Raw genomic sequence first — 23,512 nt, forward strand, 5'->3', positions numbered from 1 at the left:
TGACCAAACAACTGTAACAATTGATTACGTGTGGGTCGAGTGGTTATACCGATCGACCGATGCTTATAACAAAAGTGGTGTATTTTTATGTTTACAAATGTGTACAATTGCGTTATGCATATTAAACTCCTGTTACTGTATTATCATGCGTATACAAATGCTCAACGGATAAGAAGCAGCTTAAACAATGGTGAACATCATAAATTGCTGTTTTTGCTAACAAAGTAAAGAGATAATTTTGTGGCTCTTTATCATAAAAAGTCTGAACCGTGGCCCCAAAACACAAACCAAAACCAAAAAAATTACCGTGGGTTATCTGCACCATCCCACCTAGTAAACACATCCATTTGGAAGTCCCTTCTCTCCCTTTAATAAGGAAACAAAGTGGAAATCAGCATTGCTAACACATCAGTTTTCATGTTGACAGGTTTCATTTGCAAGGTGATGGACAGAAACAAATCACGAGCCCGACTAATTTCATTAAACTAAATGTGTATCCTGAGTTTGCTACATCACACCGGCACGAGGCTAAATGAGAATAAACAACCTCCTTATAATCATAGGACTCGTTAAGCTTAATTGAGTTGGGGTTAATAAAGCCTTCAGCACTTTCTTGTTGATCTATTTGTTAGTATTACGATGATGAAATGTGACAGCCCGAAAACTGTAGAACGAGCAGGTTCACTTTTGGACGCAGGAGTGCAATAAAACTGTATGTGTTTGTAAATATACAGTACACTATATCATTTTCGTTACTTTTTTTCTTCCACTAAAGAACTACATGATCCCATTGAGGCAACTTGTGAGTCCGCAGGACATGGAGGCCATCTTCGTCAACCTTGAGGTGAGTGACGGGAGCTACACTTCTTGATGTGTTCTGCGCCTGGTAAATAATTCACAAAAGAGTTCAGTTTTTATTTTGTAAATGTTGAAAGCATTTATACTTATGTTAATGTATTTCTTTGTGACAGTTCATTATTCCACCCTCTTTTTTTGTCCTCTTTGAACTCCCACACATAATACATCCGATTTGCATCGTTCAAATTTCAACATGCTCCAAAAAATAAACACCTCCCAGACCTTTTTCTTTTTCATTCCATTTACGCAGGTGGTAAAGTGCAATGTCCAGTGACCAAAGGGTTACTCCACTTTATTTAGTAGAATTACACTGTGCTTCAAGATCTTCTAGTGCGTGGGAGACCAGTTGGACCAGATTTCAAATTCAATTTAATATGATAATTATTGTCCAATTATTTAAAATCCATTATATTTAACTCATTCGCCCCCAGCCATGTTCACAGAAGCAACCCCCTTCGCTCCCGGCTGTTTTACTGGATTTGGACTGATTTTGCAAGGTCCACAGAATATTGTGTTCTATTGCTATAAAAACAGGGAACCTATCAAAAGAAAGATTAAAGTCTCTCTTTTTTTTCATCAGGAAAAAAAAAGTATATTTCTGTTTCCGTTTTGCAGCAATTAGCATTAGAATATAGCTAAGTTTAATCAATTTTCACAAATCTATTTAGAATAGTGAGTAACTGAGCTTTTTTCAACATGGCCCTGGTTGATCTCCTTCGCTCTGCTGCCATCTGCTGGCCGTTTGTGTAATACCTACCATTTCTGCAACCGTTTTTTTTTGCAGTTGAGAAGGCTGCATCAAAGCCTTCTGTATGCGCTAGTATTAAAAAAAAAACAAAAACAAAAAAAACGTATAAACATGTCTTTGGAACACCAAAAACATTTTTAAAAAATGCATTCATAAGTTATTGGGAGCAAATAAGTTAATGCCATATCACATTGATTTAAAAAAAAATATAATTCCATATTTCAGCATTCCATTTCATTGCATATGCTTTCCAATATTAGCTTTCAGCATTCACACGCAATTTCTCTAGAAATTGCACGTCTAGTTTATGTATGAAGTGCTGATTTGCATATCCAGTTTTAATTATGCTGATGTTACTACAATTCTTTATTCTGCCCTATTTTCTATTAATGTACTATATAATACAGTAAGTGTCAGGAGTCACCAACAAACTGCGAGCGACTTATTTGGTACTGATTAATGTGCAAAAGGGCTACCAGTTTGATACACACTTCTGAAACAACACATTTGCTCATATTACCTTTTATTTATAACCTTCAGCTTATTAATGTTCTTCTCATAATATGTATCAACAATGATTAAAAAGGTAAGAAACAGATGAATATAAATATACTTTTTTTTAAATTGTAGATTTCTGTTTATATATTCAAATGAACACAACGGAAATCCCATCCCATCACTAGTAAGCTATTTTTAGAACAGGCCCACAGGCTACTCATGTGGTGTTGGGGTCCACCTGGTGCCTGCGGGTAAAAACTGGTTGTTGTTGTTGTTCTTTAAGTGACATGCATCTTTGAAAACAAGTCTCTTCTTTTCCTCAGGATGTGATCAAAGTTCATTTTGCCCTCCTTCGAGCCATTGACCTCAACATGGTCACCGGAGGAAACGGTTTGGGAAAGATCTTCCTTGACTTCAAAGAACGGTTGGTTGATGTTTGATTTCTACCAGTGCTGATGCTATATGAACATGGGATATTCAGCCAATTAGACGTACATTAGACAATTTGTAACATCAATGGCTTGTTCATTTCTCTTTGGAAAATACTTAGGATTAATTGAGACATCACAATTTAGAGCTTACAAATGTCAAGTTAACAGGGATAGTTAAGGTCTGGGTCTGTGAACAGCATTTTCTTTCCGATGGATCTGGATCTTGCACATCTCCTGAGATACGGTATGTGTGGATAATTTGCACTCCTGAGGGGAGGAGTGATTTGACTTTCTGCTATGCTGTGTGAGGCTGCTTCCAAGGTAATGGTAATGTGGGTGATGATCGGTTCTGCCCCCGGTCATGATTCCACAGCAGGAGTGGATATGCCTTTTTCCTTCAATGATACAGTCATCACTGTAAGAGCAAGCCCCATCCATGCCTTTTTGAATGTGAATGTGTGTCCAGGTATGCATGCGTGTGCTATATTTCTTCGCACGCAGGATTGCAAACTCAAACCTGTTTTTCATTTCTCCTTAAATATACTACGGTAGTTATACTTTTTCTTTGGGTAGTCAGATATCACTTTACATGGGAGACGCATCAATTCTGTCTCACGCTTATCTCACCAACAAAATCCCATTCTGCTGTCTGTCCTCCGTAATCTAGTGCAGCAGCCGCTGGAATGTCATTTGCACGCGATCCAACATAAACACACACTTCAGTTTATGAGGTGTCAAAGGTGTTTTGACATTCTATCATAAATTAACCGCTATGTTGAATAACCATAAAAAGTTACATTTAGTTGGCTTAGCTAACAAGACAAGAAATGTGTAGGAAGTTTGGTAAATGCTGGTCCTGAGCCAAAAAAAAAAATGGGCTAATAAGTTAGCAAAGGAGATCGGTGCAAAATCAATATTTTATAATTGTTACGTTACAAATTAGCCCAATTTTTTTGTTAACTCATTTGCTCCCAATAACGGGTAAATACGTTTTTTTTAATGTTGTAAGTGTCCCAAAGACGTATTTATACGTTTTGCTTTGTTTTTGTTTGTTTTTATGCTAGAGCATACATAAGGCTTTGATGCAGCCTCTCAACTGCAAAGAACGGTTGCAGAAATGGTAGTTATTACACAAACGGCCAGCAGGTGGCAGCAGAGCAAAGGAGATCAACCAGGGCCATCTAGAAAAAAAGCTAAATTACTTAAAATTTTAAATAGATTTGTGAAAACTGATGAAACTTAGCTCTGTTCTAATGCTAATTGCTGCAAAACGGAAACAGATAGAAACATACTTTTTTTTCCTAATGAAAGAATAGACTTTAATCTTAATTCCATGCTTTTATAGAAATTAAACACAATATTCTGTGGTCCTTGCAAAATCAGTCAAAATCCAGTAAAACAGCCGGGAGCGAACGGGATTGCTTCTGTGAAAATGGCTGGGAGTGAATGAGTTAAGGACCAGCATGATAATAAGTTGGCTAAGGAGATCAGTGCAAAATCAATATTTTGTAATTGTTACGTTACAAATTTAATATCATCCACCTGTGGAGGTCTAAGGGACCTCGACCTGCCATAGGACTCAAATAAATCAGCGTCTTCTTCCACCATGTCAAGGACTATCGGTGTGCTTCTTGTGCGACATTTTAAAAGAATTAGGAGCCGCTTCAGTTGGTGGCGAAACAAGTCGACTGTGTTCATGCCCACAACTGCGTCTGTTTTGTTTTTTTAAATACTGCACATGCTTGCATGAGTCTGTGAAAATACCTAAACTTACTCTAGCCTGCCCCTGCACAGATTGACTGGTCACTAAAATAGAGTCCACAATCTTCTCGGGGCTCCTGTCAATCATCATCACCACTAAATATTGAATACAGTCGGATAAATAATAAAGAATAATAAAGAATAATTCTTTAGTATCCTGCTTTTCAATGGAACTCATTTACTTTCTGAGATAAATATTTTATATCCAGCTTCTATTCATAAACAAATTGTCTGATGACATTGTTAATATTTACATTTAGTGACATTCTCCAAAATGCGGCATGGGGTTATTTTGAGAAAAGAGTTCATTAGATTTGCAGATTTTCTGCATCACAAGCTTTGACTCTGCGCATGTGATTGACACGCGAACCTGCCTCATTATGGGGCCGCCACTGTCTTGTCGCTCCGTGGCCATAAACAACAGTGACCAGGGGATTTGAACTCCCTCAACAGACATCCCGGTGATGTTCCTGAGGACCTAGCTGGCTAATTAATTTGGTTATCTATGCTTGTAAGTCCCAATGACCTTTACAACAATGTGCTTGAATCATTTTTCTCTCATGTTGGCACCAAAGATGAAAAGCCCTTTTTTCTTATTTGTCATTGAGCTGAATGCCATGCTGAAAATGTCACTGGTTTATCACGAACGCAGCTCAATTCTTAAACAGCAAGAGCGGAACTGAACGAGCGAAAAGTGGCAGCCCTAGAAAGTAAATGGGCGTCTAAGCACCCTCATGTTGACATCCTCATCTGCGACATTCCCCGACTCATTTCCGTAGTAATCTGGCTCCCTGATTTCCTTGCCGTACCTAATCACGACCACGCAATGAGGCTCCTCACAAGAGCATTTTAACACTACTTATTCCATTTCCTGTGTGTTGCACGAGTTGAATGGAGGTGAGAGGGTCCCAATGCCATGTGTCAGAGAGTATTAGCTGTCACTGCAGCTTGTCACTTCGGGTTTGCTGGGAGATTTCCTCAGTGGTGCGCCTCGATTTGGAGTCGGCCTACAATTGTAAAGGGCGTGCCCTGGGCAAACTTATTCAAAACTGCATTCCAACAACACTTCTATTAGGAAAGAGACCAAAATAAACAGTGATGTCTACTTGAGTGCATCCCCCCCCAAAAAAAAACATCTCACCCGAAGGAACTATCTTCTGCTCCTTAACTCTTAGTGGGCAGTCTTTGAAATACTATTTATTGCATGAGTTTTTAATGAGCTAACTTCAAATATAATGATGTTATTTATAGTGGTGTCCCGATCTGATATTGATATCGGCTCCTGGTCCGCTAGCAGCCTAAAAACATTATCTGATTGTATCAGTCTACATCCAAAAGCTCCGATTCGAGCAGTCATATACAAGCAGTTCTATCTAACCCAAACGTTTGGAAGAAATTTGTCACATTTTGCCCTACTTTTGCTGACTCTTCTTCGTTGTTTGAATCGTAATCACTTGATCAAGTCTCTTTCAACATTTCATCCAAAAAAAATGAGTAAAATCATATATAATTCCTGCTGATATTGTATCAGATCGATATCGGTATTAGACAGTACTCTAGGCTCCAGTATTGATATCGGAAGTAGTAAAAAAAAATGTAGCGTTGTTTAAATTATCCCAATAATGTTTACTTGTATGGCAGAAATCGCTAGGGATGTTTGATACCTCTTTTATTTCATACCGATACCAGTATGAGTACTCAACTCTTGAGTAGTCACCGATTACTATACCAAGTTCCTTTGATACATAAAATGTCATTAAAAAAACAACTGACAAGATATAATTTTATAGAAATACCTACATATCCAAATAAAACATTTTTTGGCCTTAAAATTGCATGAAATAATGGAAATTTTAAAGTTGTCTAATTTGTAATTACTTGTTCATGATGGCGGGAGCTGATACCTTGAAATAAGGTCTGGTATCGATATTTGCCCGTCCTTAGAAATACACAAAACATTTTCCTCCTGCCTCATAATGATTTTTAGGGGTGACATGGCTCAGTGATAGACTGGTCGTTTTCCCAACCCAGTGGTTGTGGTCGAAGTCGAAGCATCCTTGAACCCCCAATTCTCCTGATGCTGTCAGTCGGTGAATGCAGAATGAAAGTGGAACGTGAAAGAAAAAAACATTATAACAAGTGAAAGACCATTTATACATAAACATATCGCTGGTGTTGGATCAAAAACTTGTACCTCCAAAATTGTCGCTTTTCAGGAGACCTCAAAAATGGCATGTTTGTTCAACCATTAACATTGCATCATCAAAGAAGAATAAGCAATTTTAGGACTTTAGATTGACAATAATTTATAAAAATAACCCCAATCATGTGTTTGATTTTTGAAAAGATTTGACATATAGTTTGGGATTTTGCTTCCTATAAATTCTTGTAAAAGCATTCTTTTTGTAATGCCATGTAATGCCCAAGTCTCAGAACTAGAGACTTACAGGAGTTTGCAATGTGAATTTTTGTCACTTTTAGTGACTGTGCAAACATAGAAAAGGAATTGTTGAGTGGTTACCTCCTGCTGTGTGCGATGTGCCCAGACTCGGTGTCAAGTGGAGCGTATGTGATGGACTAATTATGGATGCTTGGGCCAAGCAGTGACTGCATGCTGCAATATGCTTATTAGCCCTCTGGCACACATGGGTGGAAGTACCAAGCTTCTGATGCCAATAAAAGACTGTTATTAAATTGTAAATATAGTTTTTTTGTTTTTTTTGGATCTCACACTGCATGAAGCCTTAATGTTTATATTTTGTTGGAATACTAATTTGGTCCGGCGTACTTGACATCCACCATTCCTTTTTGGAATTAGTACTTATCATAAAACATTTACACTTGATTTTAGTCAAGGGAAGGAATGTGGACACAAGGTAGGAAAAAAAAAAGCAACAAACCAAAAGAGACGCGTCACAGTGCACCACAAAGACATTGTGAGTGGTGGTTGTTTATAATGTAACATGAACTAAAACATAGCAAGTGTGATTGACACTTGACTAAAACTGAGACTAAATATATAAATAAAGTGCATGCCTAGAAATAAAGGAGACTTTAGGTCTCCATTGTTGTTTGTTAGTGTTAGTTTGGTGTTGAGACAGTAACCAGTTTCTTCAATTTTGTTTCCTGCCTGTGACAGCATGAGAATCATTTGACTTTTCAAACTGGATTGGTCATATATATATATATATATATATATATATATATATATATATATATATATATATATATATATATATATATATATATATATATATACATATATATATATATATATATATATATATATAATTTAAATAGATATATTGCTTCATCTTTTACTCAAATCGGTGATCAATTTTAGTTATTTATATATATATTTTTTTTCAAACTTGCTGATCGGTTATAGGCCGAAAAATTCTGGCCTACTTTAAAATGTTAGCCAAAAAACTGTTTTGTATGGAACCAGCAAAAAAGCTCCGTATGATGGAACACTTTCCCATGGTAAACCAGACTTGCCGCGACATGAAAATGGAGATGAAGATGTTTTAGGGCACTTATTTATAAAAATAGGACCCATCGTATTTTTACTGATTAACGCCCAATTTAAAAGAATGTTCCAATCCCCAAGAACAACATTTCCATCAATCCAGTCTCCTAAGTTATTAATGAAGACATCCCCCACCATTTACAATACCTTTCAACACTGTTGTCATGGAGGAGTAGCTGAGGGAAACTGTCTCCTCGAGTGCAGAGCAGGTCTTAATCAGACGCTTGATGGAGACACACCGCGGGGGAGCCTTGCTCAAGCTGCAGAGATGCTTCATTGATCATCACTGGTGGAATTCTTGGCAGTCAAAGATGATCAACTAAAGAAATGATGTGACAGCCGTGTTGCGTGTCACCTCAAGTTTGATGTCGGCATGACCTCACACTGCCTGGAGTAGAATTTTGCATTGCATCTTCAAGGAACTAGGAAGCAGTACATAAACCTCAGCATTTTAATGGGACCGTTATTATTATAGAGCCATTATAATAAATATTAGAAATCCTTAATTACCGTATTATAAGGCACACCTTCAATGAATGACATATTTTTAAACTTTTCCATATATAAGGTGTTACAGTAGAGGCTGGGGTTACGTTATGCATCCATTAGATGGTGCTGCGCTAAAGGGAATGTCAACAAAACAGTCAGATAGGTCAGTCAAACTTTATTAATAGATTACAAACCCGCTTTCTGACAACTCCATTCACTCCCAAAATGAATAAACAGCTGTTTTATTATTTTCTCTGAGGTAAAGTATTAGTATTAGCCAGCGATCCAAGATGGCGGGATCTTCTGCCGATCGTGCAGGGTCACCGATAGCGTATTGAGAGCGAGACCTGTTGCGGCTCAATATTAATCCATATATAAGGCGCACTGGATTATAAGGCGCATGGTCAGCTTTTGAAAAAATTGAAGACTTTTTGGTGCGCATTATAGTGCGGAAAATACGGTATTTAATAATTATGTATAAACGACCACATTATGTATGTATGACTTTGTAGCATTGGTAAATGGTCTTTCACTTGTATAGCACTTTTCCACCTGCTTCTGATGGTGCAGCATCAGGAGCAACTGGGGGTTCAGTATCTTGCTCAGGAACAAGGGAGACAACCACTCTACCACTGAGCCATGCCGCCCCAGAGAGACATTACCTTTCATTTTGTGTATTGGAATGTACATCTCGGCACCGGTAAATGTCTCTAAAGTATTACAAATTTCTGAATTTCGCTCCTGTCCATATATACCTACCTCCGATTTTGGATGTATTTATTTATTTATTTATTTATTTATTTATTTATTTGTATTGATTTTTTTTTTCCAGAAAAATGTGTTTTATTCTCAATAAATTATGAAAATTGTTCCTGTTTGCCTGGACTGAACATAGCCTCAGACCCATCATAAATAGTCAGGTCAAGGTAAAAAAAAAAAATTTTTACAGCTTACGCTGCCATTTTTAGCTATGATGAACATAAATTAATCACCCCCCCCCCTTAAAAAAAAAAAAAAAAAAGTGAACAAAATTAATTAAACCTGTTTTTTTTTTTGTTTTTTTTAAGTAATTATAACTCAAACTGATAATAACAGAAATTACATTTTACATTTATAGAATTAACTATATATTCATCTTTGTCAATTAATTTCATACATGAGCTTTCGGGGTTTATTTTAAATTTATTTAATAAATGCTGTACGATCCTACAGAAAGAAGGTGGAACAGCTCTTTGGAAATTTTACTTTACTAAACAATACTTTCTGTTTAAATCTTGCACTCTACAAATATGCCATATATAAAAAGTTAAATCTAATCCTAAAACTATAAGAACTAAACTAAAAGGAAGCATTTTCAAAAGAATAAAAGAAAGTTAATAAAAAGTAATAAACCCGCTCTAAAAGTTAATTAAAACTAACTGAATTTAAAAAAAAAGTCAGAACAAAATAAAATAAGTTAGAAAAAAAATGCAGACTAACCATACTGAGTACTGCTGTTGTTACCATGACAACTAGGAGTGTCTACTTGTTTTGTGCATTGTTTGTATTTTCATTCATGGAGTCAGGATTTCATTACCAAACCGCCAAATTACACTTGCCAATTAGTGTGCCAATCTTGGTGCTGCAGTCGACGACTCGACGCATTGCCAAAAACTTTCCTGACGGTTAAACATAGCATGTGATTATAGTTTCCCAACCTGCCGTCATCATCCTCCGCACATTTGTCGCGCTGCTCTCTTCTGCCACGGATCTTAGAGGGGCTTGATTCGACTTCAAGGTTCCAGTGTTAGATTACCATGCCGGGGTGCCAACTCTATCAGGCACACTGCGATCCTTGCCAGCGGCCTACTTTTGTCTCAACGAGCAAGAAGAATGTGTGCCACGTGCTGTGGGGAAACGCCCATGTAGGGATGACATTGAGCTCCCCTGTGGCTGAACCTCGAGATCTATGTCAGCTTTCCATTATGATATCTAATGAACATGGCCTTCATATCCTCACCGCTGAAAATTAACAGATTTTTTTTCCCCCCTCTCTCACATCCTGATAAGAGCAACTCAGCACAGCAACAGAATCAAGCGCTGTCTTCTATTGGGCCTCAGTCATTACATTTTATTAGCAAGACCTCTCCAAATATTGCCCTGGGATTCAAATGTAGTCATTACTTATTCATGATATTCACAATTCAGTCCAAATTATAATACATTTATTCACATACTCATTCATCTGCTCCCCGTTGTGGGAAATTGCTCCTCGGTTCACCTCTCACATTTTGTTATAAATCTTAAAATTAATGTGTAGTACATTGTCTTAACTACTCGGCGGGCAGTAATTGGTTTAAAGCCTATTCTGGGCTGAGTGTTTCCACAGAGATATTTATCCCACCCTTTGATTTAAAATTTAAGGATGGACGGGGTTTTTTTTTGGTATTTTGGTAATTATTCATCAGGTTTTAAACAGATCTCATGACGTCATTTATAACATATTTAATCTATAACATATTGTCATTTAATATTTTGTGCTTTGTGCTCGGCTGCATTAGTTCTTGGAAAGTCGTTAAACTGATGTAATGGAAGAAGCATATGCTTATCTTCTCTGTATGTTAAATGGGCATATTCCATTCATCATTCATGTAGATATATTTACCATTTGTCACCCAAAGAAATATCAAATAATACCTGTCAGGTACAATTTATCACAAAGACTGGAGCTACATTGCTGTTCAGTTTATGTGTCAGTAGATTGAAGTTGAACTCTTAAACACTTGATAACAATTAGTGTTGTTTCCCAAACCGATACTGGTATCGGCAGAGGTGCCGATACTGCATTAAAACAGTGGTATCGGTATCGGTGACTACTCACAAGTAACATGCCGAAACCATTAATTCCAACGCTAATATAGGATTTTGGATGCAGCATCTTGTGTCTTGCCCATGCACGACATTCACTGGTATGTGACATGCTCACTGCATGCCGATCTAAGATATCCTATTGGCCTTTGAATGCTCTGAACCAATGGCAGGACAGCTTTTTCATGTTGAGGGAAAAAAACCTTAAGTATCAGTATGGTATCGGTATCGGCCGATACTGCAAAGCTGGGTATCGGTATCGGTATCGGAAGCCAAAAAAACTGTATCGGAACAACACTAATAACAATGACACTGTTTTGGACAAAAGCACACATCAAGACAAAAGAAAATGGTGAAATGTTGTTTTAATGATCAATTAGAACAAAACAAATGAACATTTAAGATTCAGCATTCAATTTACTTATTCTATTATACCAGCCAAAATTCACATACTTTTTAATAAACACACCAGTTAGCCTGTTGGCGTACTCAAGAGGAAGACACAAAAGCAGCCAAGGTCAGTCCGGTAGCTGGAAAAGACCTGATACAAAGGCACCGAAAATGAAGCAGTGCTGATTGCTAGCTTGAGTTTACTTTACATTCACCTGTAGCTGGCATTCTCTTGGTAACAAAATTACTCACATTGATATATATCAATACTACCAGCGTTCCTTTATAATGAACTTAGTGATACAAATGTCAGATTCTACATTTTTATGGTTGTCCAAAACAAGATAGGCCTAATTCACGGCACAATCCGTTCTACTCCACTGCATGAATTATAAAGTGTAATTGTGTCTGGTGTTCAATTTTGTCTCCTCAGGTTATTGATCTATGGCCAGTACTGCAGCCACATGGAGAACGCCCAGAAGACACTGGATGAACTAATAGCAACACGGGAGGATGTGAAGATCAAAGTGGAGGTGATCATCTTCACAAATCACATGTTTTTATTCGACATATTTCACTGTTGAAAGTGCAACGCTTCGCACCTGTGAGCTCTTTTAACCAATTTTAGAAATTAATTGAGAACTCAGAAGGTCTGTAGTCTAAAATAATTAGAGCTGTCAAACGATTACATTTTTTTAATCAGATTCATTTCTTAGAATTTTGAGTAATCACTGACTTAAAAAGGCTTTTTTTCCCCCAACATATTTTGCCTGCTAAATTTGAAGCGCACCTGTTATATGTTCGACATTTAATGTTATGAGGACATCTTCAAAAATTTATATCCATCCTGCTTTTTTTAATCGATTAATTATTTACATAATTTAAAATGGGGAAAAAAATGACCTTCGGCATATGTAAACATTTATTAAATGCTTTACTTTAATTTAATGTAGTTGTGTTTATTGCTCAAGCTCGAACGGCTACCTTTAACGCAACCATCCGCTGTCGGCTAAAAAGGATCATCTGCGGTCAAAATTAATAGAATGATTAATCTGTGGTAATACAATGATTAATGCGATAATTTTTTTGTGATTAATTAATTAGTTAATGCTTTAACTTTGACAGCACTAAAAATAATGTAAGCATATGCGAGAAACAGAGAATAGTGATAAGCAAAGTGTTGTACAAGGGCTCCTACTAGTGGAACGTGAAAGAATGGATGAGTTTTTAGAGCGTCACCCAGTATTCGTTTAAAAAAAACAACAACAAAAAACGCTGGATAGGTAATTCACAGATAAGCAGGGGCGTTGTACTCTCTCTCAAAGGCTTTGTATTGTGCTAAAAATGCTTCTCACAGTCATGTTGCACAATAAAGTCGTTTAAAGAGGATAAGCCTCCCCTGTTACTGCGGCGTTCTGGAAGCTTGAAAACACGCCGAGACACACAAACCACTATGAGGGAGCCTTAAAGGCTGCCTGTTTCTTTTGGAAGCATGCCATTTGGTTTTGTCAAAGGAACCTCGCAAGTTAGCACGCACGGCATTTGTGTCACAAATAGCTGGCGCGGCAAGTGCTTTTGTATATTCAAAGAATAAAGTGACCTCATTGTTGTAATGGTATTCCACGCAAAATATGGAAGCGTTGCTGCTACAGCAACCGAGTGCCATGAATTGTTAACCGAGAATGCATGTCCCTTAATTGGTGAGGAAATTCAACATGCTGCACTATGTAATGTGCGATAAACAGCCGTATTATGTGTGTTGTTGCTTTATAGGAATGTACTATGAAAGTGCAGGAAGGCAAGTTCAAACTGCAGGATCTTCTGGTGGTTCCCATGCAGAGGGTACTCAAGTATCACTTACTGCTAAAGGTAGGTACTCTTACTGTACAATATAAATGGCCACTCACTATGGTTGGTATGGTTGGTACATACTATGGTATGTGAGAGTAGGTGTGTATATGTCTATATGTTTATTAGAAATGATTGTAATGAATTTGAAAAGAGCCCAGGAAGATTAGCTCCTGAGATGTCAGGAGCTCTAGTGTGTTTATAAGGATAAAGAAATGTTTGAAAATGTTTCTAAGCATTCTAAATGCCAAATAAAATGTTAGCATATGTTTTATTTATGATTTAAACTATTGATATAGTCAGTTATAATCACTTTTAGGTGAGCGCCGATTATTTGCATAAATTCACTCTTCACATTTGGGCTCGTTATGTAGCGGCCGTATGTTGTGTGGGCATTGAGCAGTTTTTCATCCTTGGGAAGACTGAGACCGCTCTTGTATACTGAATGATTCATGGTTTTAGTTATTTATTCATATAAATAGCAAACATTTGTATGAGCATCAGGTGTGATGCTCACCTTGAGCTCTGCCAGCTTGGAATTTGCATTTGAGAAAACAAATAATGTAATAGTCTGAATAAGAGAAAATCATTCCCTCATGTGCTCCTCTCTCATTGCAAACATAAAACAAACTGAGCATTGTTACTTCCTCTGTACATTAATTGACTTTGCATCTCAACCGTTGATCATTAGAGTTCATGATGTGTTGCGTAATGGCAAGTGCTTTGTGTTAGGTGATAGAAGGTCCAGGCAGCGTGACTTCTCTCACAGTGTGAATTGAACCCCTGCAGTCCTGAGTTGCATCAAGGCACTAAGGTCAAATCAAGCGTGCACTAATAAGATTAAGCTAGCCCCATTTCACTGCTCTTCATTGCTTTCCAGCAAGGCGCCGCGCTATACTGTGACCATGGGGCGTGTCGTACACACAAGTTTATTGCATGTATGTTTGAGAGTGCGTGTCAGGACATATGTTCAGTTGATGTAAAGATATCACAGCAACATTATTATATTCATGGAGTGAACACAGACAAAAAAAAAGCTCTCCTGTAGCATTATGTCATTTTTTTTGTCTTGATTTAAAGCCAAAAGATTTAAAAACAAGAAACTGTAGCACCAAAAGTGAACAATTTAAGAAAAACTCATTTTTCTTCCACTTTTTTCCAGTAAGAACCAAAGACCCATACTATTAGTACCGTATTTTCCGCACTATAAGGCGCATCGCATTATAAGGCGCGCCTTCAATGAATGACATATTTTAAAACTTTTTCCATATATATGTGCTATAGTAGAGGCTGGGGTTACGTTATGCATCCATTAGATGGTGCTGCGCTAAAGGGAATGTCAACAAAACAGTCAAGATAGGTCAGTCAAACTTTATTAATAGATTACAAACCAGCTTTCTGACAACTCCATTCACTGCCAAAATGAATAAACAGCTGTTTTATTATTTTCTCTGAGGTATAAATTATTAGTATTAGCTAGCGATCCAAGATGGCGGGATCTTCTGCGCATGCGTGTCACCGATCGTGCAGGGTCACCGATAGTGTCTTGACAGCGAGACCTGTCGCGGCTCAATATTGATCCATATATAAGGCGCACTGGATTATAAGGCGCATGGTCAGCTTTTGAAAAAATTGAAGGCTTTTAGGTGCGCCTTATAGTGCGGAAAATAAGGTACTGTTGATACATAAAATTCGCAAAAAAAAAAAAAAAAACCGACAATGACAGATCGTTTTAAAGACAGACCTATATATCCTAATACAGCCAGGGTTTCCCCCAGTGCTTTAAAGGGATGGTGGGCTGCCAACCTTTTCTTGCCCCACCCACCAGGCTAAGCCTCAGCCCCTCTCTCTGTCGAATGTCTTTCTCCATCCGCACCCAGCGCTCTCCCACCTCCCCGTTGACGAATATTTTACCGGTAAAACGGCCACAAGAAGTGGCCCAATATGTCGCGAGTACCAATACCTTGAAATAAATTCTGACATCATTTACTGTATTTTTCAATTTCTATAAGTATAATCCGTTGCACATCATCTCCTTTTCCACTTGCAATGATTTATTGGTCTAAATCTCATTGCAGCTCAACGGCATTTCATACATCATTGCAGCATTTAATTACTTCCCTCTCAGAGGAAGAGAAGAAAAGCAATTGCTGATCATAAAGATGTGGAATGTTTGTTTGCGGGAGACCACAGTTGTGGGTTTCTTGTTACTGCAATTTCAGAACTGGAATGTAGTTACGATTCACTCGGATGTCTTCTTCAATTGTATGTAGTAGTTTTTTATGTTTCCTGGTTCTTGGCTTTTTTGTATTCTGGGCCATATCAGTGTTGGTTCTATAATCAGAGTAAAGAGCTGATATATATCACTATCAGCAAGCATCTCTTATCGTGATTGGCCGTTATCATCTCAATTTCACCCTCATTGTCACAGATTGTGTTACGCTGTACAAGAACATAACACAACTTTTTCCTTACAGGAACTTTTGAGTCATTCGACGGACCGACCAGAGAGACAACAACTAAAGGAGGCGCTGGAGGCTATGCAGGTATGTGTTGTAAATGTTTTAAATTGACTTCAAATCAGAAATAAACTTTTTTTTTTGCGCCCTCAGGATTTGGCCATGTACATCAATGAAGTCAAGCGGGACAACGAGACATTGAAGAAAATAAGTGAATTCCAAAGTTCGATAGAAAATCTTGTAAGTATTTTCACTTGCTCATCACCTTGTGGGACGTTGGTCTACTTTTCAAAACTTTGAAACATTTGATTTTATAAAACGATGAAATTGAAATTCCTTGTCGCTATCATGGATCCTTTAACAGTTCCAGTGAATAGGCAATGTTTTAAGTAACATTTTATGTTCGAAACTGTCATTCAAGTCAAAAGAGAAATTAACAATGTATGAAAAAATTATGTTTCTGAATTTCAGTTTCAATTCTACTGTATTTGTACGTGTAGGCCTTCATGATGTTAATACAAAGTTAGTGAATTTTTCATGAAGTGCTGTTACCGTGGCAATGCACTGTTCAACCAAAAAAAGAATGCTGATTCAATTCATGACACCACAATAGGCTTTTAAAAATGGATTACATGACTTCTCAACATGAGGATGTGGAAACGTATTGTAACCCAGCAGCGGCTGCATCATTTATTCTACATCTATTTGGATTCTCTGTGAGCCTCATGTGCTTGTGAATTATTTATAAGCTCTCATTAGTTATAGCAATCAGTGAATTGACCCTGACTGTGTGTGTGACCTAAGCAGCAGGTGAAGCTGGAGGAGTATGGGAGGCCAAAGATTGACGGCGAGCTGAAGGTCTGCTCCATCGTCAACCGCACTAAACAGGACCGGTGAGTCTCAACTTGGGATGTTCGATACTCATTTTTTATTTTGTTATTATTATTATTATTTTTTTTTATTTATTTTAAAAAGGTGCAGAATTTCACAAGTTACTTCATGTTAAAGATGAGAGAGCTCTTAACTCATTCACTCCCAGCCATTTTCACAGATGCACTGAGGTGTCACCGTCTTACGAAAGCAATTATGCTATCTCGTGGCAAAAAAATGACCAACACAAATCAATATAAAACTTGTTTTTACAGTACACTACAGCTTTTTAATTTGAACTCAATTTTAGTAATTATTATGAGATTACTTTATCACCAACTAAAAGATGCAGCCATATTGCTATTAGTTTAGCATTTTTTCCAGTTTTATGTGAACAAGAATATGAAAACGTTAAAACAAAATGTTATTGTACATTTTGTTGTAATTTAGAACAGATATCAAATTTACGATTAATCGTGAGTTAACTATTAAAGTAATGGGATTAATTGCGATTTAGAATTTTAATCACCTGACCCACCCTTATTTTTATGCATAAAATTTCCCAAAAAACAATTACATGCATATTCCAAGATATCTTTTTTTTTTTCATTTTTTTGCATTAAATTAATGACTAATTTCTATGATCTTTTTTCCCATTTGTCTACTAAAAAAAAAAAAAAAAAAAAAAAAACATACTACATAGAACTAACAATAACTCCAATGTTTTGTCTACGTTTGGGTCCCAATTCCTCACCTCAAGTGACAGTTAATCAAAAAATAAATGACTGTAATGCATAAACGAAAATTGACTCCTTGCTCTAACGTGTATTTTTCAGGTACATATTCCTATTTGATAAGGTTGTCATTGTTTGCAAGAGGAAAGGTTATAGCTATGAGCTCAAAGAGATTATTGAACTCCAGTCATATAAAATGTCCGATGACCCCATGAACAACAGAGACATGAAAAAGGTAAGAGGTCAAATTCACAATTGCAACTAGCCAGATTATATAATAAAGGCTGATGTAGAACTTAGAAAAAAAGGCTTTGACATGCTAGTTGTGCTCATCCATGCTTGAGAAATCATGTAAATGCAACAATGGTCATTATTCATTAAAAAAAAAATGTACAGCAGAGCTAGTCTAACACGCCTTTTTGTTTTCAATCTGCATGTGTCTGTCCATGTTGCATGTGTAACTGTGTCTTTTTTTTATGGTGTCTTTCTTTTTGCATGCTTACCAGTCAAGTGGAAAAATGGTAAGCTCAAGTGACTTTCTCATTGAACTCATCTTCTCATGATGGCCTAGTTCTGACAGCGGTGCTGGTGTTTTTTGGGGCGTCATGTGGCAAATGCACGCACCTTACCCGTAATGGCTTTCAAGCGTCTGCACACGAGCATTGCGAAAGCATGCACATCATCACTTAGTTACAAAATACATGGACCGCAACAACTTAAATGTAATAGTTGATGAGTGGATGTCTTTGTAAGTCATTTCGCTGGCGTTGGGTGAAACCTTGTACCTCCAAAATCGCCATTTTTTTCAAGAAACCCTGAAAACAGCATGATCGTTCAGCCATTAACATTACATCATAGAGAGCAAGCCATTTTCAACACTTTACAGTGGTCAGTAATTCGGGATGTTGAGTAACAATATCAATAATTTGTCAAAAATAGCACTCACACGTGTGGACTGACCAACAGAATAGATTAAATATATATATATATATATATATATATATATATATATTTATTTATTTATTTATTTATTTATTTATATATATATATATATATATATATATATATATATATATATATATATATATATATATATATATATATATATATATATATATATATATATATATATATATATACATACAGAAGTGGAAGTCAACCTTTTTTTTTAAATATGAGTTATGAAGCAAAATCTCGCCCTTTTTATCCATCTCAGGGGGCGGCCATATTGCCACTTGCTGTCAAATAAAGATGACATCAATGTTGCTCAGGCAACAACCAATCACAGTTCACCTGTTTTCTGTAGCTGCGCTGTGATTGGTTGTTGCCTGAGCCCTGAGCAACATTGATGTCACAGCAAGTGGCAAAATGGCCGCCCCCTGAAATGGATAAAAACGGCTGGATTTTGTTGCCTAACTCCATATTCCATTAACGCAGTATTAACCAGAATGCAATATTTAGACTATTGGGGCTGCATAGAACACATTATTGTCAATTTTTTCTTTAAATTTAGCAAAATGCGATTTATGAGGTTTCTGCCCGACGCCACCGATTTAATTTTGCCTTTGCATCAATTTACAACACTGCCATCTGCTGCTTGCTCATGTTTTGCTTTCAGTGGTCTTATGGCTTCTACCTGATCCACCTGCAAGGAAAGCAGGGCTTCCAGTTCTTTTGCAAAACAGAAGAAACAAAGAGGAAGTGGATGGAACAGTTTGAAATGGCCATGTGAGATTTATCGCAAATTATTGTTTGTGCAGCACATCATTATGTACTTACGGTAATTACCTCAATCAAGAATATCTGTTTATGATTTGTTGCTGTTATTGTTCTTGCAGGTCCAACATCAAACCAGAGCGAGCCACAGCTAACCAGCATAACTTCCAAATGCACACATTTGATAAGAACACCAACTGTCGAGCCTGCAAGATGCTACTGAGGTAACAAGAACGAACGCAGCAACACAATCCAATCCTCATCCTAATGAGAAACATATTTTACTTCTTTTCGCCCCATGTCACTTTGCATTAACACTGCCGGATGTGAAATAAACTTCAATCTTTGACGTCTCACTGCGGCTGACAGATGATATTTTTAGACATTATCCTTCCAAACGCCGCCCTCCTTCATGTAACAGTGCAGAATGGGGGATAACCCGTGTTATGGAATCGCCGCGTCTGCCTCTGTCACACCAGACTGAGCAGAGCAGAGTTGGCTTGGCTAAACTCCACTTTGTGTACTGACCCACAAATTTCATGGCTGGCCTGACCTAAATTTGCAGCCAGTGCAAAAGGCTTGGGCCAATATTCTCACTCCCCTTGCTACATCCTAATTACTCCCGTGGCCTCACCCGTCCGATTGTGATTTATGACACTTAGCACTCAAGATGACAGCGTGTGATGAGAAACAGCATGTTTTTGAAAATGTGTATTTTTATGGATCATCAAACGCATCACGGCAGTTGTTTTGTGTACACAAAACTTTATTTAACCCCACAGGACAATTGTTGTTTATGTGTGTGTTTCCTTCAGGGGCATCTTCTATCAGGGTTACTTCTGCTCTCGGTGTGGAACAGGAGCACATAAAGAGTGTCTGGAAGTGATCACCATCTGCAAAATCAGTATGTCATTGCCCTTAAAAATATTTGTTTTATTACAATATTAAATCTAAAAATTTGTTCTGCTTTTCTTTTCAGATCCTCTTGACTTGGTGAGTAGATGAAAATGCCGTACATTTCTGTGTACTGGAAATCATACATAGCTCAAAACTCATGAGTAATTGTCTTAATGATCATTTATTATATTTGTCATTTGCAGGAGCCTGGAATGTCCTCTGGTAAGTGCACTTGCTGCACATGCAGGCTGGCGCTGCCATAAAAACAGACTACTGTAGAAGCATAGCTCTTTACTGCCATCTTGTGGGAAGAGCTATTTCCTCAACATGATCATGGCCTTTCTATTCCGGTTTAATATGGAAAGTCCTCAACATAATTACATTTTTAAAAAAATGCATGCTTGGTGCATTTTCAGGTCCCAAAATGGTAGCAGTGAGAAACTACCACGGTACACCAGCACCACCAGGAAAGACGGCTCTGTCCTTTCAAACGGGAGACTACATCGAGCTGCTGAAGGGGGATCCTGACACCGCGTGGTGGGAGGTAAAGCAGACGCTCGCCTCTTTTTCACTGAGGCACAGCGGGATTAGAAAAGCTCAACTTACTCCTATTTATTCCATATTTTTGTGATATAAAAAGGGGACGTTTTCCACCATTAATGTGGCCTGTACTAATTCAAAAATAGATTTTAGAGAAGGGAAGGAGAATAAATTGATATCAAATTGGATTCAACAGACACTACCCCCTATTTGAAATGGCTCTGATTAACTCCAAATAATATTTGGATGTTCTAGTAGGCTTTTCCTGACATTTTTGTAGTCACATTTTTCATCACAAGCAATGGTTCACAGAGAGTGTCACTCTTTAACGGTATCAGTCAGGAGGAGGGTACGAATGAGTTTCTAAGGCATTCAACTACCATGGAACACATTGAAGACAGTCATCATCAAGTGGAGAAATAACAGTGACATTACCAAGATCTGAATCCCTCCAAAATTTATGTAAAAACAAACAAACAAAAAATATGGGCTACACTTGACAATAATCGATCGTCTTCTCTATATATCTTGGCGATGGAACATGTTCATCTTTTACTGACATTGTTAAACCTTTAAATTTAATTATTGCACTTGGCTATATCAAAATATACGTGAGTGTTATATGTAATTGTCTCGTCTTCTAGGGAAGGTTGATACAAACACAAAAGAATGGCTTCTTCCCCAGTTCCTGTGTTAAACCTTACCTAGATCCAAAGGTAAGTCGGCCATGTTCAGCTCCAGGTGACCTGTAAACATTTTGAAGGACTTCAATGTGTTCTATTTTTAACAGCCCTTCCAGTCATTATCCAGCAGGCAGTCGTCAAGGGATGCAGACTACTACGGCTATCCTTGGTAGGCCCCTAAACTTTATATGCACTGTCTTCCCGTCGTATCAGTTTATTCTCTCAGCTCCATTAGTGTTAACAAGTGATCGTTTGTGTTTAAGTTAAACATGATGAACAATTTGACATCGACACTGCTGCTGTCAAAAGATGAATTAGTACATGACTGATGTGACAGTCATTCCCGGATCGTTACATGAAGTTACTCGGCATTTATTCTCGGCTCCTCTTTGTAGGTTTGCAGGAAATATGGAACGCCAGCAGGCAGACAACCTCTTAAAATCCCACAGCAGCGGGACCTACCTCATCAGAGAGAGGACGGCAGAAGCAGAGAGGTTTGCCATCAGCATCAAGTGAGTTTTACTTTTTACAGGCCAGAAAATTAGCAATGGGATGGCTTTGAGGAGACATTTTCACGGGATGTCTCTATACATGTGTGTTGTTGTTACGGTGCACAACTTTCCAAGGCCGTTTATTTTCTAATTATTTATTTATTTATTATTTTGGGCCGTTAAGGTTGTTCTAACTGCTCCTCCCTGATTGGTGGCCCTCGTCCCGGACTCGTCTCAGTTGCTTTATATGCACACAAAAACTTTATATGCACTTTGTTGTGTTGTATCCTTGCTCAGGCTATTCCGTCAGCTCGTATCCCGGACGATCGCCACCATGTTAAGTGATGATTGATGTTAGCTGGGCGGGTCAGACATAGAGCAGGAGAGTGGTGAAGAAGGTGGTATATTGTCACTCATTCACTCCCAGCCATTTTCACAGAAGCAGTTAAAATTGTAAGTAATTGAGCTTTTTTTCTACATGGCCCTGGTTGATCTCCTTTGCTCTGCTGCCACCTGCTGGCCGTTTGTGTAATAACTACCATTTCTGCAACCGTTCTTTGCAGTTGAGAGGCTGCATCAAAGCCTTCTGTATGCTCTAGCATAAAAAAAACAAAACGTATAAATACGTCTTTGTGACACTTAGAACATTAAAAAAACGTATTTACACGTTATTGGGAGCAAATGAGTTAAGTGATGACGAATTACAGCTCCTCGGAGATAAGGGCCACCGATTAAGGGATGAGCAGCTGGAACACATAAGCAACCTCAACAACAAAAAAGGAAAAACAAATAGCAATCGCGTAGCCCCGGTAATTATGTTTCCGCTTTAATGCTGTTTTTAATTACTTGTGGTGAGGTAAGTACAGTGCTACAAAGTAACACAGTCGCGATCAAGTCGTTGGCTCAATCAGGCGTGAAAACAAAGTGTGCTTCTGCCTCACAGGTTTAACGATGAAGTGAAACACATTAAAGTCGTTGAGAAAGACAGCTGGATTCACATCACCGAGGCCAAGAAGTTTGAGAGCCTTTTGGTAAATAGCAAACGCAATAACGAGCCGTGATGAACTGAATGAAACTCTTCATTGATTTCCTGTGTTGCGTAACAGGAGCTGGTGGAGTATTATCAGTCCCATTCGCTCAAAGAGAGTTTCAAGCTGCTAGATACCACGTTGCGATATCCCTACAAGGCAAGGGAGCGCTCGTTAACAAGGAGCAGCTCCCGCTCGCCAGGTAAGCGTTCTGCCGGTAACAAATGATCATTTGGATTTGGTCACCGTTAATCAATCAATCAGTAACTCACCGATGACAATAATGTATCCGACTGGTCATCTTCTGGATTTCGTCATGCATTCCAACGGGGATGAAAAACACATTTGTAGGTTCGTTTCTCTGCTTTGTTCTGCCAAATGAGGAAATTAGACCTGTATTATCCCTTCAGTCACTATTTGACAATATAATTATATATGTCGTCATCTTTAATAATATTTGATTCAACTTTTTTTCAGACTGAGACCAGTCCGAGTACTCAATTCTTGAGTATTCACTAATTTATTAGTATGAATTATAAGTCACATGTGCGTGATGTAACTCCCACCCGTGCATTATTTTTTTTAAATCTAAAACACTTCTCATCAACATGTCTTTTTTTTTTTTTTGTTTGCTTGTTTTTTTCCGTCAATGCAAGATGATTTAGTTAACAAACAAATATCGACTTTAAAAAAAC

The 23,512-nt window shown here is 37.7% G+C and overlaps 1 protein-coding gene across 9 annotated transcripts in view; it reads left to right on the top strand.

Annotated features, from left to right (window-relative positions):
• vav2 (vav 2 guanine nucleotide exchange factor) overlaps positions 1–23,512 on the top strand; it is a 156,913-nt gene that overhangs the window by 127,956 nt on the left and 5,445 nt on the right. For 4 of the 9 annotated variants that reach the window (XM_077496440.1, XM_077496441.1, XM_077496447.1 and 1 more), the window contains 20 exons: positions 776–844; positions 2,428–2,528; positions 11,985–12,084; positions 13,325–13,420; positions 15,877–15,945; positions 16,012–16,098; positions 16,663–16,751; positions 17,565–17,697; positions 17,969–17,983; positions 19,081–19,190; positions 19,301–19,402; positions 19,994–20,082; positions 20,158–20,171; positions 20,279–20,297; positions 20,492–20,619; positions 21,260–21,331; positions 21,406–21,467; positions 21,694–21,810; positions 22,733–22,820; positions 22,896–23,019. In XM_077496440.1, coding sequence (XP_077352566.1) covers positions 776–844; positions 2,428–2,528; positions 11,985–12,084; positions 13,325–13,420; positions 15,877–15,945; positions 16,012–16,098; positions 16,663–16,751; positions 17,565–17,697; positions 17,969–17,983; positions 19,081–19,190; positions 19,301–19,402; positions 19,994–20,082; positions 20,158–20,171; positions 20,279–20,297; positions 20,492–20,619; positions 21,260–21,331; positions 21,406–21,467; positions 21,694–21,810; positions 22,733–22,820; positions 22,896–23,019 — 1,684 coding nt within the window. The remainder of the gene's footprint in view (positions 1–775; positions 845–2,427; positions 2,529–11,984; positions 12,085–13,324; positions 13,421–15,876; positions 15,946–16,011; positions 16,099–16,662; positions 16,752–17,564; positions 17,698–17,968; positions 17,984–19,080; positions 19,191–19,300; positions 19,403–19,993; positions 20,083–20,157; positions 20,172–20,278; positions 20,298–20,491; positions 20,620–21,259; positions 21,332–21,405; positions 21,468–21,693; positions 21,811–22,732; positions 22,821–22,895; positions 23,020–23,512) is intronic. The other 5 variants (XM_077496445.1, XM_077496446.1, XM_077496448.1 and 2 more) reach the window with 3 other exon arrangements.

Source organism: Festucalex cinctus, chromosome 15 (assembly GCF_051991245.1).
Source record: "Festucalex cinctus isolate MCC-2025b chromosome 15, RoL_Fcin_1.0, whole genome shotgun sequence".
Taxonomy (NCBI): Eukaryota; Metazoa; Chordata; class Actinopteri; order Syngnathiformes; family Syngnathidae; genus Festucalex; species Festucalex cinctus.